At 38.2% G+C, this 19,090-nt stretch overlaps 1 protein-coding gene across 1 annotated transcript in view; it reads left to right on the top strand.

Moving 5' to 3' along the window:
• LOC110382954 (uncharacterized protein) overlaps positions 1 to 18,045 on the top strand; it is a 34,934-nt gene extending 16,889 nt beyond the window's left edge. The window contains exons 13-28 of the mRNA XM_064039379.1: positions 847 to 982; positions 1,520 to 1,689; positions 2,027 to 2,141; positions 2,475 to 2,609; positions 3,077 to 3,246; positions 4,025 to 4,200; positions 4,887 to 5,023; positions 6,328 to 6,459; positions 6,849 to 7,020; positions 7,357 to 7,471; positions 7,913 to 8,047; positions 11,358 to 11,492; positions 12,064 to 12,195; positions 12,668 to 12,978; positions 13,358 to 13,469; positions 14,095 to 18,045. Coding sequence (XP_063895449.1) covers positions 847 to 982; positions 1,520 to 1,689; positions 2,027 to 2,141; positions 2,475 to 2,609; positions 3,077 to 3,246; positions 4,025 to 4,200; positions 4,887 to 5,023; positions 6,328 to 6,459; positions 6,849 to 7,020; positions 7,357 to 7,471; positions 7,913 to 8,047; positions 11,358 to 11,492; positions 12,064 to 12,195; positions 12,668 to 12,978; positions 13,358 to 13,469; positions 14,095 to 14,130 — 2,319 coding nt within the window. The 3' untranslated portion in view covers positions 14,131 to 18,045. The remainder of the gene's footprint in view (positions 1 to 846; positions 983 to 1,519; positions 1,690 to 2,026; positions 2,142 to 2,474; positions 2,610 to 3,076; positions 3,247 to 4,024; positions 4,201 to 4,886; positions 5,024 to 6,327; positions 6,460 to 6,848; positions 7,021 to 7,356; positions 7,472 to 7,912; positions 8,048 to 11,357; positions 11,493 to 12,063; positions 12,196 to 12,667; positions 12,979 to 13,357; positions 13,470 to 14,094) is intronic.
• The last annotated feature ends 1,045 nt before the right edge of the window (positions 18,046 to 19,090 follow it).

The following is a 19,090-nucleotide window of genomic DNA, read 5'->3' as shown; positions in this document are numbered from 1 at the left end:
ATTTTTTCCATCCAATTTGAATGAGGGTTTTCTAAAATGGCGTCCACGAGGTGGCAGCACCGAGGCGTCAGGTCCAGGTACTTGTCAAAGTGCTTATCTTTACTATGAACCGTGAACGATTTTAGTGATTTTTATTGTATAATTAAAGCACTGCATTAGTGTTTTACAATTACAGTTGAGTAGATAAAAAAACGAAATCATATTGTGTAAACAAATTCTTGTACGTTGCGTTATCTGCCGTTCAACGAGCTTTTCCTTAGTACCAGTGAGTTTTGCACCCCTCTTTCTAAGCTCAATTTTTAGTTCGGAAAACTTATTCCAACCGTAGTCCATAATAAAATCAATAACACTTCCAATATAACAGAATTTCAATAAACAATTAGTTCGGACCCTACAATTCCATACTATTTGACAGCTGTTTGGACCAGACGCATACGTGGCGCCACCCTGTGGCAGAAAAATTAGAGAAAACCCTCATTCAGTTATTTGCGTTAATTAACATGCTTATATTAGCTTCACTTGTAACTAACTATGTATATAAGAAAATTCTGGAATCTTAAATTGACGCACTTCCCGGTCTTCAATTAGGATGACATTTTGCACACACTCTAAGTTCTGATGACAATACATGACTAGCTAAGAAACGTCATTACAAATCCAATGTGGCGGCTTCCCCAAGATGGCGGACTGGCTGTTTGGAATCCAAATTAAAAGCGTGTTTTTTTTTTAGTTTTTAAGTGCATAAACGAGGTAATTAATTCAATTAAATATGTGGAAAAGATGCAAAAGGCACATGAAATTGCGTAGGATTTTCGAGGACAACATAAAAAAAAATCCCTTTTACAGGTATCCACAGGGTCGAAGTCCCGTGAGGCTCCGCGTCCGCTGGTGTCGGCGGAGAAGGCGACGCTGCCGGGCGACGCGGGGCTGCTGCACGCTGAACTCACCTTCTTCTACTATCCCGGAGATGTGTGCTTCCCGGGTAAGTGTGTCATATAAATAGGGTAATTTATCAATATATTATGTAGGAATTTCTTGGTGTAACTTGAGGGTTTATTACGGGTGTAGTGAATGAAAATGTTACAAAGGCCCTAGATGTGGCAAAAATCCATTTTACGCCTACCTAAATACCTCGCAACTTATAGCTTGAATTTCAATGACCTCTATGAAATAAAAATTGATTGTAGTGAAATTGACAAGCCATACCAAGTCATAGTCATAAGACTGTTAGAAACTAATTTATTCTGTTCAAATATAAAAACAATGAAATAACGTTGTTTGCTCGTCCGCTGTTGTCGGCGAGTGGCAAGCGCGGTGGACGCACGAGGCGAGACGGTACGGGCCTCGCGAGTCTGCGGCCCCGAGCGTACAATACGTTCCGTACGGCGTTAACAACCTGTCCTAAACTGATTTAGCAACAATTGGAAATTCTCAAAAATCCGCACCATAAATTCATATTAGAAAGTAAGATGTCTTTGTCTCTTTTTCCGTGAACTAACTATAAATATTTTGTCCCCAGTCCCAGCCCCAAAACTGTACGTACAGTTAAGTCCAGTCCGAGTGTCCATGGACGTGAACAGCGTGGTGTGGCTGGGCGCCTTCCTGCCGCACGTGGTGCCGCGCGAACAGGAGATGGAGCAGGCGCCGCCAGCATACATGGACGTCAGGATGGAGGCTATCATGCCTAAGGTAACATCATACACTGCTGCACATAGATACAGTCCAGTGTCCATGGACGTGAACAGCGTGGTGTGGCTGGGCGCCTTCCTGCCGCGCATACTGTAGCAAAAAAGGCCAAACAGAAAAAGGTTTTCAAATCGGTCCAGGTATCTTTTCCAGGTAAAAGATTCCAATGAGAATCTCCTCCTTTTGGGAAATCTGTTAAAACATATTTTTATTTTTGCATGAAAATCTGATCTGATGATTTTTTTGACCTCATAGAACAAAAGTTGTTACCTAAGATATTACTGACATAATCGGGTCGGTTTTACAACTAACCTTGTTTATACGTTTGTATTATTTCCAGGTGGTGTTAGAAGCAGGTTCGGAGCACGTGTCGCAACAACGCGACCGTCCCAAAGAGCTGCACATATGTACCGCGAGAGCGACGCTCACTAATGTGCGGGAGTCGCCTAGAGCCAGTTAGTATCTAATAAACATATAATTTTAATTATTTTAGTTTACATGTATACTGCAGCAGAAACTGCTATATTGTCAATGAGAGTCGTGTATCTAAAACTTTTTTTACCATGTAGCTGGAACTTCTGAGAAACTTACCTTCTGTCCGATTTAACAATCGCTTGAGGAACAAAGTTTATATAATTATCAACTAGTGAAATGGCTCTATATTTATAATTTTTGCGAAGACTAATCAATCAAGTTTGTCCATTTATTTTAGGCATCAAGGCACAGATCAAAAGTACTATAAATATATATCATGAACATTTTAAGACTGATGCCTATCTATAATGCAGACTGTGCGGGCACTCGCGCGGACTTGGCGGCCATCTTATCCGCGCTGCGCCGCGCGCAGCCTCCGCGCGGACAGTTCCCATGCGCGGAAGACGACATGGACCCCATACACGAACAGTTTATACTTCATGCTGACAGTGAGTATATGTTTTAGCTTACTTCCTTAGTAAATTTGTTGACGATTGTATCGGTAGCTCAAGAATAGAACAATAGTTTATTTGCATCGGAATGTAGATACAAGATAAAAACAGTTGTTACAAAAATACACTTGGAGATCCTTGAACATTCTACCTTAACTGAGGCATGCAGAAATATAAAAAGCTAGCTTCTGCCAGCAGTTTTACCTGCATCCCGTGGGAACCTCTGCACGAACCCGGGTAAAATGTAGCCTATATACTCGCCTAAGCAGCGAGTCATGTCTTTACGGCGAGAGTCTCCTTTTAAAGGCGTCGGCTTGATCGCTGTGTAGGCATCGGTGGCGCTGGCAGTCGCATGATCACTTTTGATCTATTCGGGTAGCTTTGAGTTGCAAGCATAGCCCGATAGATGGCGTCTCGTTACAGACATAAAGAAGCCTAAACATCAATTATTTCCTTATGTACAGATCTAGACGACATAGACCGCGGTACAGCGATCAGTACGGAACTGCTGTGGCGAGAGAACAGATCGGTGTGGTGCGCGAGAGTGGAGCCACTGTGGGCCGACTTCTGCGGCGCCAGAGCCACTAACTACAAGCCTGCACCTCTGTTAGATGCTACTCCTCTTACTGCCTGGGTAAGTGACATAGCCATCAGTCCGGAACTGCTGTGGCGAGAGAACAGATCGGAGAGTGGAGCCGCTGTGGGCCGACTTCTGCGGCGCCAGAGCTACTAACTACAAGCCTGCACCTCTGTTAGATGCTACTCCTCTTACTGCCTGGGTAAGTGACATAGCCATCAGTCCGGAACTGCTGTGGCTAGAGATCAGGTCGGAGAGTGGAGCCACTGTGGGCCGACTTCTGCGGCGCCAGAGCTACTAACTACAAGCCTGCACCTCTGTTAGATGCTACTCCTCTCACTGCCTGGGTAAGTGACGTAGCCATCAGTCCGGAACTGCTGTGATGAGAGACCGAAAGAACAGATTTAGATGATCCCAGTTCAGACATCCTAGTGATTTATATGGGTATAACCCTCTGAAGCTAACACACTCTCACTCAGAGAGTTTTATATCCATCAGTACACGAGCTCCAGCACAAGCTCCTACAATCTGTCAAACTCTAATTTTCAACTTTATCACTAACTAGCGACCCGCCCCGGCTTCGCACGGGATAACAGTGTTTCCCCACTATTTAATGAATTTTATTATAAATATAAACCTTCCTCTTCATTCACTCTATCTATTAAAAAAACCGCATGAAAATCGTTTGCGTAGTTTTGAAGATTTAAGCGTATAAAGGGACATAGGTACAGAAAAAGTGACTTTGTTTTATACTATGTAGTGAAGCATAAGATTCAATATCGTTTAGCAAAATTTTGTCTCATCTCTAACTACATAAACTACCATTTCATTCCAGCTATGTTTCGAAGAGAACTTCTCCCGCATCTGGGTGGTGGCCCGTACCTGTGGTCTGGCCGGTCTTCAACTGAACCACTATCAGATGCTCTTCCTCATGCGACAGCTGGAGAGGATCTCGGAGATGACGGCCTGGTTGGCGCATGATGCTGAGAGACAACCTGATGCTGAAGAAGGGTGAGGTTTATAAGTGGCTAGTGATTTTGAAGGCATTTTCGGTGTGGGTTGTTTCTAAGTGGAAGTGGTAGTAAGGATTTTTATTTCACGAAAGTGGGTTAGTAATGCTTTTGTGGATAGTACGTCAGTTCGAGAAAAGTCAGTACTGGCAGAGTCGCCGAGTTATACACAGATAATGTGCATGAACAGATAATGTATATGTACACACACAAGAATCCGTGTTCGTGAAATAAAAGATCAGTACTCAGCTGAATTGAGTTAACTTAGAACTTGTAGACCATTGTTTGGAAATATATCGGGTGTGTCGTTCATAATCACATTAAATTAAATGCGTTAATATACTGGTTAATATATGTCGATTAACACAAAGATAAAAGAAAAATACGTAAAAATAAAAAAAATGATTTTTTCAAACAAAGTAAATGGAATAAAAATGTATAAAAATTAATACACAATTATAAAAACGAAAAATGACTCCTGTGGCTAAACCACTGAATGGATTAGGTTATTTTTTTTACAATTCGCCATAGAATATCATAAAGTATATGCGATATGATTTAATGTGATTGTGAACGACACATCCGATATAAGAGATTTATGATTAAGTCAAGATGAAATTTCCAGCTCCATTTTTTTTCCTATTCTAATTTCTATCAGAATTTGATTCTAAAATGTTCATTCTGCAGAACAATAGTAGTAGGCGTCGTAGTACCAGCAGTGGAGTTGACCTTCGTGCTTCCATCCAACTGTCCAGGACAGGAGTCTTCACGAGATCTGGACAGCGTTCCTCTCGACTCTTCCAGTTTACAGGACTTGAAGATGGGTGAGTGATACCTGTACCTACCTTAATGATGGTGTACCTATATTGGGAGTACCGGTTGTAGATATATTGTTTTTACCAAACTGTGCAGAGGAGGGTACCGCGTTTATATAAACCTACCCGGTTTCTTAAAGAGAGGGGATAGTGTACCTTGTAGATTGTAGGTGTAGATATGTATCTTTTACCCGACTGCGCAGAGGAGGGTAATGTGTTTATGGTTTTGGAAATACAAACGCTACTTCATGAGTCGTTTCTGTATGACTATACACCGGGTGTTATGTGAACTATGCTTGAAATCTGAATACCTCTTCATTCTACGGAATGTTAAGTTATAAAAAAACATACACACAAAGTACTTAGTTGTTATATATTTCTTCTTGTCATTAACTGTGTACCTACTGTATATGAATTGATAAGTAAATAAATCTGCGTTCTATCGCTCTTCTCTCTATTATTTAAAACATTCTGTTCTTTATATACTTTGGAATTGAGTTTATTTCTTATTTATTTGTGTATTTATTTTCACGACCTCTGGTGGGCAGAGCACCAAACTGTATCTACGCTAGGTGCGTCAACGCCGATTGAGGAAAACTGCAGTAAGTTTTTGGTTTTTGGGTCGCATTTCCACCTAAATTTTTGGTTTTCTTTTTTTTTCCATTTTCTGTGTCTGCACTTGATATTTTTAACACTATGTGGATTTATTCACATTTACCTTTATTCGCTGTGATATATGTGTTAAAGTGTGATGCACAAATATGTCAGATTTTAATCTATACTAATACTAAACAGGTGAAGAGTAAGTTTCAAAAATACTATTAGTGTTTGATAAACCCTCAATCAATCAGAATGCTAAGCAGAATCAATTCATCAATAAATCGCTATCGAATAAAACTTTAATTTGACTCGGCAAGATTATTATATGTAAATTATTTTTTGTTTCATCCTTCACATTGCCTTGCTTTCTTATGCTAAATAAATACTGCAAGCCATTTACCACGCAATATATGTACTCTGGATTATATCGTAGATGTATACATTATATTATATCGTCACTTAGCCTTGGCCTTAGAAAGCTAATATATCAATACTTATCGTATTTTACAAAAATAATTATTTTATTTTCGACGAGTTTTTAATTTTGTAAAATTTACCAAAAAGCTGTCGTTATCATATCATACATTTCTACAATTCTTACGACTGACATATCGATAAACCTCTAAAATATTCCATACCAAGCACTAGAGTTGTCCCCAAACAACAAACTGGTATATCGAACCAGTCACATTAACTAGCTTCACTCTCAGTAGGTTCCGAAGCGACCATGGCGCCGTCGATGATGGATCGCGACAGCGGCGTGTTAGCCACCACGTCGGTGGAAGTCTGCCAGCCTATACATATAGAGGAACCGCCTCCTCCAAGTCCTGGGTTGAGTTTTGGTGGTAAGTTTTATTTAAATTTTAGCTTATCGTGTGCCTAGCAATAGCATCTTCCCAGCTTTATTGGGGTCGGCTTCCAGTCGCACTAAATGCAGTACCAGTATTTTCATCCGAATTACCGTACTGGGCAACCTTATACCCCTTGTTAAGACTGGTCGTAATTCTTTCGGGCTTCTGACTACATGAAAGACTGCCAAAGTTGTTCAAATGACAGCTGGGAACCATCAGTTTATTGTGCTTTCCGAAACACGCTTTAACCCGTCATGACGCGATGGTCAGCCATCCATGTACCGACAGAGACAAACGTTGTTTAAACCTATATGTTACATACACACGGGCTCCTGTTATGTATTGTGCAATATATTTTAACAATACTTTCTTAAATCTTCCAGGCTTCTCCTCAATGCGTCGCGGCTTCACATCTCTCGTCACGTCAATAGACAGTGCTCTAACTCGTGACGACACGCGGTCTGACGCGGCCAGCACCGCCAGCTCTGACAGCGACCGATACGTCGTCGTCGGCTTAGCTGCCGAGTCGCCTGACGACGCTGACATGGCGTTTAGGTAACTAACATATATTCTACACTAAATGAGTGGGTATATAGCTAGTGTCGGCAATAGACAGTGCTCTAACTCGTGACGACACGCGGTCTGACATGGTTTCGAGTACGATCCGAATGAGTGATGATCAATACACCGGTGCATCGGAGAGTGCGTTGGTATCGGTCCTGCGCCTGTTTTTTTCTCATGGCGCTTCGGATCGGAACGAAGAGAGAGTAGATTTATGTCTGTGGAAATGCTCATGCTCTGTGATATGTCTTCTTACTTTCCTTCGAAAATTATATTCAATAGTGATAGAAAAAACTGAATATTTGACTAAATACTGACCATTTGTTACAGGGAGTTCGAGCACGGCCGAGCATCGAGCGGCGTGGAGGTGGCGGCCGAAGTTGTGGAGAGGTCCTCCTCGCCCAGCGACCACTCCGTCACCAGCTCCTGCAGGAGACGAGATGTTGTATGTGTTTAATGTTAATTGTAGAAGTTCTGGTGCCTTTGGATAGGTTTGGCAATGCCGTGCCACGGTGCTGTAAGTTCCGGAGAGGCAAACAAATGAAAAGAAAACAAGTAAATTGGGATCTTATATACTTCAGAAAATCCAGCTTAAATTTGGAATTCCCTGGAGTCCGTACTTTTCAAACTTTATAAAGCTATTGTAATGTGTCTCAGGTCACAAATAAGATTGAATCCGTTATTTTAACCCATGAAAATGTTTGTCTCCTTACTATCCTGTATAACTTTCCCGTTGTTTCACCCGCGTCCCGTGGGAACTACTGCCCATACCCGGATAACCACCGTATAGCTGTGCTCACCGGGAGTAATGTAGCTCCACCACAGTGAAAGAATTTAACAAAAAGAAACCTCATTATTATTAAAAAAAACACTTATTCTCCCAAAGATCTCGACCAGCACATGGCGTCTAAACAACATCCACATAGTCCATCAATCCGGATCAGGCCGGAGCTGCCTCCGACTCGCCGCAGACGATCTGAAGAGTGACGAGTGTAACGCTATACCGTGGGATGAGTTCCAGGTGAGTGGACGGCGTTGTGAGAGGGGGGAGGCTTTGTGGTTGCGGCTTTTAGGTTGGCTGGTGGGATGAATATGAGATGGGATGAACAGGAGAATAGAAAAATATAAAAACCTAAGGATTTGATAAAATTCTCCTTTTGGGAAGTCGGTTAAAAATTGTCCATTATAATTAGATTAGAGCTTACAATACGACGAGCATGCAACATCAGAAATGAACCCATTTCGGCGGTGTTTTTTTATACAGGGTTAAAAAAATTGTTTGAAGTTATGTTTTTTAATTACAACTTAAGAGTTGCAGTTAGGATTAGAACAGAAAAATCACAAATAGGAAGTTTAAGGCTTACAAATATCCATGTCTAAAAACACCAGCCAACCTTGAAACAGCAACAAACAAATGAATCGATGTGCATAACGCAATATTCCAAAATATCATTGTAACACATTTTCTACTACCGAACGTCATACATACACTTGTTTTATATTTTTTCCACACCCTTTTATGTAATCAGAGTTTATACTATAATTTTCTTAATTCTTGGTAAGACATATAAATTGATTTTCACACCCCTTTCCTTCAATATCAGATCGAAAATTAATTTTAAATAATATATAATATTAAATACAAAGTCTCACAGAACACAATATGTCGAAGTTATTTGTAATAATTACAAAGCATGTGTCGGTATTGAGATTCCGCATTATTATTTTTTTTTTCTGACCTTACATCTCTGATAGTCTTCGATTTAGGCACAGGCGTTGTCATTGGAGCGAGTTAAAATTATATATGAATCATATGGTTTTTCTCTTTCCTACTCAGCTGTTTGGTCTTAAGAAAGCATATTTGTATTTCTTTGCCTACGAATAACAAGCCATTGTTGAAATAATTAAATTATGGATGTAGTTTTGCTATTGATACATAACATGCTATCAATTTAACCTATGCAATGCGACATTATTATCCTCTATGTAAAATGCAAATGTTCTAATGATCTAGCTCTTTTACTATATTGAGGTCGGCTGCCAGTCTAAACTGGATGCAGCTGAGTTCGTTTCTTACATAACGCTACTGCCTCTCTGATTTACTAAACCCGGTTGCCTGGGAAACCCGACGCCTCTCGGCAAGACTGGTTGTCAGACTCTCTGGCTTCTGGCTACCCGTAACGAATACCAAAGATGTTCAAATTGTAACCAATTTCACATGATTTCCGAAACACGTTTTACTGCAACTAGTTGCAAGTGTAGGTGCAAAAACATTTTTCTTTTAATAGAGAAAGCTCATATGATTCTCAAAAATTACCAATATTTTACATAAATATTCTCTTAATGACATTGCCTAAACATACAGTGCATGATCGTACCATCACAATCATTGTATCTCGTACCCAGTAAGGTGTATCGCAGTAATACTATACTATGTTGATAAGGCTTCGGGTTTTCAGAAGAGAGAATATCTAGCCACAGTTTTATATGACTTAATTTACCTTAAATATATTAAAAATGACAACAAAGAAATTACTAAATATATCTTGCATGAATAATTGTTGAGAATGCAAGAAATATCATTACTAGCAGCAAGAAATACCATTTAATTTTTGCATATGGCAACACTTAAACTGCCAATGTTAAAATAAATGTATTCAATTTCCAGATTAGCTACTCGAGAGAGTATGAAAATGAATCCATTTTAGTATAACTATTTTATATATAATAACTGTTGCTTAACTGTCGCCCGACATTCGCTCGCCTCAAAACCCGTCCTAAAACTGGAATGCATCCATTTTATCTCTAACTATATGTGTCTATGTGTGTTTTTTCCTCTATGGCAATTCCCGCCCGCTCGGCTATCGTGAACCGAAAGAACCGTCTCAAGGTATTTAACATGATCCATAGATCTTTGATCTATAGATCATTTGACACGATGTAGTGGTTATCATTATGTTGAGTGCCCATAGATAGTAGAGGTAATGTGTCGTAGCCAAGGGGGTTTGTCTGTTGTGTATGAGTGAGTGAGACCAAAGATGTTTCTGTTACCTTGTGTTTTTTGTGTTTTTTTTTAACTGTGGTTGTGTTTGGTTGAACTTAAAAACGAATTATAGAAAAGTCTGTCATAAAAATGGGATATAAATTTTGCATGATTTTTTTCCCCTGGTTTGTAAACATTTACCCGTGTTTTTATCTTTTGCCCTGTCTTCTAAGTTCATATGTTAACCAAATGCAACCACAAATTCCTTTCCAAATGAACAACATTCGTTCAGAAACATCTTTACAAAATGCTTCATTGCTGTCTGTTACATGTCCGCCATTTTAGCTTCGCTCGCGCCATCTGACGGCTAAGGTAGGATGCTAATCGCAGCATTTTATTATCCCATTGTAAGTCCTGATCTTGGATTGGTAAAGGAAAAAGCAGCCTTTTTATGTGGAAAAATCGTTGAAATATTTGTTTGCATGGTAATGTTTTGGATATGTAAAATTCTTGATTATGTCTCCCGAGTTATCGCTAAGCAAACCTTATTTGAAATTAAGTAAATATATCCTTGAAATATATGATAGATAAAATGAAAGTTAAGTTTTAAATTCCCCGATGATTTGTATGTTTAACAATTCTTCACAGCTAATCTTACCTATACATCTTTTTCTAAGCTTATGCATGTACAAACTGTATTCTATCTATTCTAATAAGAATTGTTCCACTTTTAAATAAAAGATGAAAGAAAAAAAAAGTTTTAAATTCATTCAAGTTTTCGATGAAGGAGGTTTGATACTCTCTTTTAATTTACAAGTGGCCAGTACTTTATATATGTGTTTCTAAATGTTGCATGTCCCGCACAGTCCCTTCATCTCCATCCACACTTTGTTTGTAATATGTATATGTTTGTGTCGTGTGTCCGCTTACTGTGTTCGATTGTATACCTAAAATATTGGCCGGTACTTTTGAACGAAGTCTGTAAAATACATAAAACTTCACCAAACTTTAAAACTCTTGATATTGATAGATATAAGATGTATCTCCCATATTTAACAATGAGTAGCATCTTAGCATTATTGTAAAGTTATAAATCCACCAAACAAACCAAATCTTCAGCATTATTTATCTCAATACACGAACCATACGATGAATAGACAAAACAATTTTCTTCTCCCCAATGAAAGTCCTGACTCCCAGCAGGCAAGAACTAGCTGAAATTAAGAATGACAAAGTCATCACTATTTCTTTTTTCAATTACCAATTTAAATAAAGAACGTCCAACAGTACCGGCCACCCCCCACCCCACCTACACCCGTCCCCCCATAACGTAAGCATCTGAACACAGAACAAGTTCTCAATGCGTGCCCGCGCGTGGTCGGAGCCGGCCGTCTCCGATAGCGACGAGCTGAAGCCCAGGGATGAGCCCCTCGTGTCGGCGCGGTTAGTGAGGACTCAGCTGCCGAGACCGGCGGAGGAGAAGGTATGTGGATAAATAGCCATTTTCCAATATTCATATCATACTTCTTGCAAATAATGTGTAATGGTGGACTTGATACTTTAGACCTTGTCTGCCAGTCTACCTTTTATATTCTATCTACATTTGTAATATTTGGCTTACTAGGGGTAGAATTTTGATATTAATTCGTGTAAGTACATAATGTCAAATATATCTCTTTAGTAAGCTAAACAACAGATAGATAGGATATAGGGAATGTCCCTAAGGCACTACTTGATTTGAAGAGCTTAGCTGGTCCAAAATTGGTAAATAGTAATTTCATGACACCAAATGTATTGGACAAAACTCTTCGGAAAAGCAAAGCTATGTTGAATTGTTCATAATTATGGGGTCACTCTAAAAATAACAATTATTAATTAGCAGTTTCCCTAATGTCTCCAAGGAACTGCTTACCGCACCTCAACAAGAGTTACAGTCTCATTAAAACCGTTGTTTTTTAGGAGTAACAGATTATCCAACAAGATCGTTTATTTATAAAACAGATAATGGCTATATCCCTATTTTTCTTCTAAACAAAATACCCCTACTTTCTCAGGGTCTAGCGCCATTCGAGGAGCTCCTTGAAGCCAGGATCCGTGACCTCAGCATAGCGTTGAACATGAGCACCGCGCTAGCGCTCGCCGAGCTCATTGAAGACGAAGTCATCGCGCCTCCCATGCCGCTTGAGGTAAGGACTCATCCTGCGAAAGTATTGTGAAAAATAACACGGGCTTTCGCCCGCGCTTTCACTCTTTATAGGTACTCCTATTAAACTGGATAAAAAGTGATCTGTGTCTATGTTTAAGTATACGCCCATTGATGGCCCTGTACGCTATTTTAAGGATATGAATAGGAGTACCTATGTCTAAATAACTAGAATCTGCCAGCGGTTTCACCCACTTCTTATGGGAGCTACCCCGCGCACCTGAGTAAAAAGTTGCCTATAATCTTCCCCGATAAATGGGCTATCTAACACTGTGATATATTTTCAAATCGGACCATTAGTTCCTGAGGAACTCTTCAGCTTTATAATTCAATTCAACGTTCTCGATCGTTAATAAACTTACATATTACTTTACTTTATGAACTTAAATTACTATGTACTACGAAAGAAACTGGGCCTTAATTGTAATTAATTATTTTCTAACCCTCAATTCCAGGTGCTAATAGAAAACGTGAAACTCCACTTAATAGAAGACCGTCCGACCCGCTCAATCTCCTCCCCGCCCCCGCAACCTTTAGACATAGACCTTACAACACTACGTATGACGCGAGACACATTAGGGGTCGTTCGCCTCGGACCCCCAGTCTCGACACCTTCCACCGTGACGTCACCAGCGACCCCCCAGCCGCAGCCGGAGTTGGATGATGCGAGGGAGAAGATAGAGAGGTTAAATAGAGAGAATGAAGAGTTGAGAAAACGGCTGGTGACTTTGGCCAGGATAGCGGAGGATAATCGGGAGTTGAGAGCGTAAGTAACCGTTTATTTTGGGCTTTAGTTGATTATAATTACACCTATACCTACTACTATTAAATGTTATGAGAAATTTCGCGGTGGGTGGCCTTGTGGTTAAAGCACCGCCGACCTCTGAAATACGTCTTGAATTCGATTGCGATCAGGCAAGTTATATGCGCTTATTAAATGTGTCTTAGCTACCAATGACTGACTAAAGATGAAGGAAACCTGAACTTTAAAAAAAAAAACACTAATCCGGCTTGAGTAACTTTTTTGATTATCGCTTATTTCTTTTGTGTGAGTAGAGGCCTGTGCCCAGCAGAGGGACAAAAAAAGGCTGATGTTGATAATTCTGATACATTGATTATTTCATATTTATTTTCCCAAATTACAGGAAAGTAGAGGAAGCGTCAGTGTTACGTCAATGCGTGCACGCAGCGCAACAAGAGGCCGCCAGCTTACTGGCTGACAAGCAAGAGTTATTGGAAGCTATGCGTATACTTCAGGTAATGTAAACTATAAACCTACTTTGTGGTTCAATGCCACTGAAAAAACTAATGACTTTGTTAACACGTCAGCTTTCGGATTTTGCTGAAAACCAGCGCTGAGACTCTGTCCAACAGAGTGACAGCAACATGCTGAGCAAGGGCCTTTTCGCGTGGATGTGACGCATATTTCCCCCACTATTGTGTGTTGCCTTCTGTAGTTCTATTTTATTATTAATTCGTTTTTGTTTGTATTATTGTTTGTATTTGTCTATGCGTTATGTCCATGTGAATAAATGTATTTTCTTTCTTTCTTATTCGTAGAGAACTTGGATCACACTCCATCAGACATTTCAATAATGTGTTCAGTATTCACAGTGAGTGGCAAGTTGAATATCGGCTTCTGTGTATAATGCTAGCTATAATTCCGACCTTAAATCCCGAGAGAGTGTAAATATTACCAAGAGGTAGACTACATTGTTGAAAGTGTATATCGTAACATATCTTGGAAATTCGCAGCATTGAAAAGCAACAGGATAACAGTTCTGCACAGCCCATTCTTAATTTATTTCTTTCCAGCAGTTTATTTACAAATGGCATTTTTCTTCCCTTCTTTATTTTAAATTTCTCACCAAACAAATTCCAGGAGCAGATATCGGGCGGCTGCCGCGGCAAGAGATAGCGGTCGCGAGGCGGTCCGCCGCAGGGCTGCCTCGACTGCACCGCGTGCTGCGGCGACCAGCACTCCTGAACACCCTGTAGCATAACTATCCAATTATATGGATGTTTCCCTTTGGGAACACCCTGTATATGCGATGTGAGAAATTTAGGAACACCATGTAGCTGCCACAGCGCATCCCCTGTGACATAACTACCCAAATATGTAAATGTTGTTGTGGAAACACTCTGTATATTGATGTGAGAAATGTTTTAGAAACACCCTGTATAATGTCCACAAGGTCACTGTGGAAATATTCTGTATATTGATGTGAGAAATGTTTTAGAAACACCCTGTATAGTATCCCCAAGGTCGTTCTGGAAACATCCTGTATAATGTCCACAAGGTCATTGTGGAAACAACCCGTATATTGATTATGAGAGAAATGTTGTAGGGACACCTGTATATGCAGCTGTTTACGCGCCAAAAGTTATAAATGCTGTCGTGATTTGGATACAGCCTGTATATTGATGAATAGATGTAAAAATATTGCATAAATGTTATATTATCATCCTGTATTGTTTAGCTATTTCTATGTACTAAGGTAACGTGTCAAAAAGTTATATTTGATTTAAAAACAGGACATGACTGTCTGAAGTTAGGAGTCTATCAGATATGATAAAACGCTAAAATAATAAGTATGTATCATGTGTCAAGTAAGTGACGAGGCCAAACATACCGTTTGCATAGCATAAATAAATCAATGATATATCAAAATCTTAAACCGAAATACAAAAAAAGAAGGATTTCGATACAATTTTAAGTTTAATTTGGGTTTCAAAGACAAATAATAATACTTTACCTTCCTACTCGAACCACTTTGATAATATATTTGCATCTATGAGTCCCGATGAACGTCATACAAAATAATGACAGAAGTATTTTCAACCTTACACTCTCTGGAAAAAGAACATTTTTGTACCATTAACAGCAGCGATTTTAAATCTATTGAATAACAAACCAAAGATCGTAATAAAGTATTAAATAGCATTTTTACATCAACGTGAAACAGGCTATGTTTATAAAAAATATATATACTGAAGATTCTAAAAAATACTGGAAAATATGAGAAATGACTTAAAGTACTTATTACCAGCATTTATATAGGATATATAATATTGACAAACGTAAGAGCTTTATATTGTTTTTATATATTTTTTTGTCCGTCATTTATACATTCTTCCTTGGCATATCAAATACATAAAAACTGGAATTGAACACACAATCACGACGTTTTAATACTGACATTATTTAATTTTATATTCATGAGATCTTAATTTTCCAAATATTTGTAAATTGTCATATATATTCTTATCTATAGATATTCTTTGCAAAAGTGATCTTAATACTTAATGCATATTATATAAAAAGGTGGGTATGTATTGAGGAATATTAAAACAATGGAAGCGAATTTGGCTGCTTTTTACTTAACAAATTGTTACTTAGTGTAGACTAGGTTTTATAATAAATGACAGTGTTATATATTGACTACTCAGGTGTAATTTTGCAACCAATATGCATAAAATATCGAATTGCTAAATTCTACAAGATTTAGTAACACATCTAATCTGGTAATATTAAACATTGTCATTTATGCAAAATTGTTTATATATAGTATGTATATTAATATGTAAACGTATATAATCACAAGTAAATTGGCCATATATAATTTATATTTTAGCGTAGATAAACCATTGCATATAAACAGCCCCAACCAGTAAATAATTTATCCCTTTTTCTAGGAAAGTAAGAATTTGTATAATGTTGAATGTTAATATAATTGTAAAATTCTGAAATGTTACCTCAATAAGAATATTATTGCTTAATTATAATATCCAGTTAGTATATTTTATTCACAAAAAATAAACTTTTAACTCAAAAATGATTCATAGTCAATGTCAAATATTTTTGTATGAAAATTGAAACAGGCAAAATTGCATTGGAATATTATCAGGACAAAAAAACAATAATTATATTTATTTCTTTTATGCACAACTTTTTTTTTACCCGGAAGCCTTATATACTTAAACTGCTTACATATCTTTCTGTCTGACAGTTATATAAATACAGTAAATATGCTTAGCGATTATCGTATACTATAAATAGCGGGAAAGAAATATGAGAGAAATGTTATACTACATATTATATAGGTTATCGAGCAGTGGGGCTGCTATAATACATATATAAATATATAACAATATAACAAGCACTACGAGGCTTTTGATGTACACTACCGTATATTATAATGCAATCGTTCAATATTATTTTGGTGCCAAAAGCGCAGACTGTTTTCAATATACAATATAGATTTTGTTCTTTGAACTTACAACAGAATATTTCGTCTTCCATTTTTCTTTTCTTACAGAAGACGTTCCATTTTTAAACAGCTTTCAAATACTCAAAGAACATTATCCGTATTCTATATTTTGATTTTAAAGAGGTTGTACATAGAAGTTTTTATATTTTTTTAATGGATGTTCATTTGTTTTTGTGTAATTTTAAAACGTTGTACATAATTTTTATGAGGTGACGTGATGTAGCTATTTTTTCAGCTCTTTTTACTGTTTATTAGTATTCAATGTGAGAATTCCATTTGGGTAAGTTGTGTGAAGCCGTATTTAAAGGGATTTCAATAAACTTTTATAAGGGATCAATTTCGTCTCAAAACTAAAAATTCTAACTGTCTTGAAATCTCGATATTCTTATTAAATCCCGCTAAATACGGTTCTAAGTCTATGTAACATAAAAGGTATTTAATATATAAATCTTTCAAAACTTCAGTGAGAATTTTTAGAAGTAAATTTTTGATAGTATATAGTTATTTATATGTGGTATAGATGAACGTTAGTCCAGGTACGTCGCAGTGATATGTTTACTAAATCGTGTTGCGTTATGTATTATGATAGTGCCGGTAAATGGCGGTATTAATTTAGTTTTACTGCGATAAGTATACTCAGAAATATTGAAATATTTTTCCTTATGGCAACTTAGAAAAGAATATTTGGCAGCATTATTTTGTCAACCAAATTAAATTAAGTTACATTGCTAACACATGAAGTTACTCAAGATTGAATCCAACAGCAACTTAATTTTATCTTTTTGTTAATCATAAGTACTACTTGCTTCTCATCTCACTTGTTTGCCAGAATCGACAACTTTGGCAACGATATGGATTGCCATAAATAAAAATACAATAGAAGTTCCAATTGATTGAACTATTATAGACAAAATATTATTACGTACTGAAATATTATCGCCATTTTGCCGGTTTTTATATCACTTGTTGAAATGCAATGTATATCGATTCGGGGTAGCTCTAAATATCTTATATATATAAAAAAAAAACATTTATCTCTTTTACTATGTGTTAGGATAAAAAACTCGTGCCTGTAATAATTAGGTACATAATATATCCGCTTTATGGTCGTTGCTGCCTTTTTATACTCTCATCTATTTAATCGATGTAACTTTTAAGAAAATAAACAATATGTCCTATGTTCTACTGTACTGTATACGGTTCAAAAGTGACATTTGGCTACTCTGAAATCAGTTTTAGAGGTGTACCGAATGCTTTGTGCAGTTGACAGCTGTCAGTTTTCAATAACTGTCAACTGCATCAAAAACGGTCGGGGCATAAATATTACGCTTGGAATTTTTAAATGAAGCTATTATTTCGTGTTTTCCCAAGTTACTAAATGTCATTTTAAATCGAGAATATTTTCTACGTTTTTTTATGTTGATTGGTACTCTGTCCAAGGTATGCTGTTTCTTCAATCAGTTTAGTGTCGAGCATCTGACTATTGGAGACATGTACCATAACGTTGTTGCAATTTATTTAGTTACGAAGGAATTGTTAAAATTAAATTCAATATTCTATAACTGGTTTTTTTATTTGTACCTATATGTTTCACTAGGAGGTAAGATGATACATACTTAAATCCATCCCCGCTAAGTCGTTGAAAAATCTTAAATACACATCATTTAATACATCGTATTCCTTGGTATCATTCTTCAGGTCATATACAAACAAAATATTATATCTCCTTTACTGTTTCCTGCGGCTTCACTCACGTTCCGTGGGAACTAATGCCAGTACCGGGATAAAATATAGCCATTCAGGAACATTGTAGCTATCTATCACTGAAAGAATTTTGCAAATCCGACCAGTGCGAGCGGTCCCAAAGATTACCCCCCTCCGCCCCCCAAATGCAAACTTACAAATATAATATTATTATCTTTATAACTGTATGTCTCTTCCAGACCTCGGGACTATAGAGTCCCGGATTTTTGGGAGGCGAACGTGGGGCCGAAGCCAACACGCTGAAGCCCTTTTGAGACAACTTTAATGAAATGGTGACACAAAACCGACGATTATCCCTGTATACACTATAGAAATGTACCCAAGGACAATCCCCGGTTCTGTGCTAAACTATTGCTAACTATGGATGAAAACTACTCGGGCTATTGTGATGGGATGCTAATGGACTAGGAATGGGGAAACTACGGGAACTATGGCACCTGCCGATGACAATGTATTAAATGCATGTTAAAATGGCAGGTGGAGACTCGCCAACTCACTTACTGGGCCCCCGGGAATCAGTCACTGAAAAGCAACAAGAGGGCAACAGGGACATGAGCGGCTGAGAAGGGTGAGGATACCTCGGCGGACTTTAAACGCAGATCACGCGCTCCCTGTGGGTCCAGCATCACCGGCCCACTCGCCACTTACCACGAGGCACCTACCCTCCGAGCAGGACTAACCTTGCTCTAGCGACTCCACTCTGACCGGCCGATGAAGGCAAGCCAAGAGGCGGGAGACCTATCCCCCGTCATGCTTCACTCAGGCAAGCCGGAGATGGGGGACAGTATACTCTCCCTGGAGCACTCGGATATATAGCCCCGCGGGGTCGCTACTCCCCGTCAT

This window comes from Helicoverpa armigera, chromosome 19, assembly GCF_030705265.1.
Source record: "Helicoverpa armigera isolate CAAS_96S chromosome 19, ASM3070526v1, whole genome shotgun sequence".
Lineage (NCBI taxonomy): Eukaryota > Metazoa > Arthropoda > Insecta > Lepidoptera > Noctuidae > Helicoverpa > Helicoverpa armigera.
This window is presented reverse-complemented; position numbering and strand designations above follow the sequence as displayed.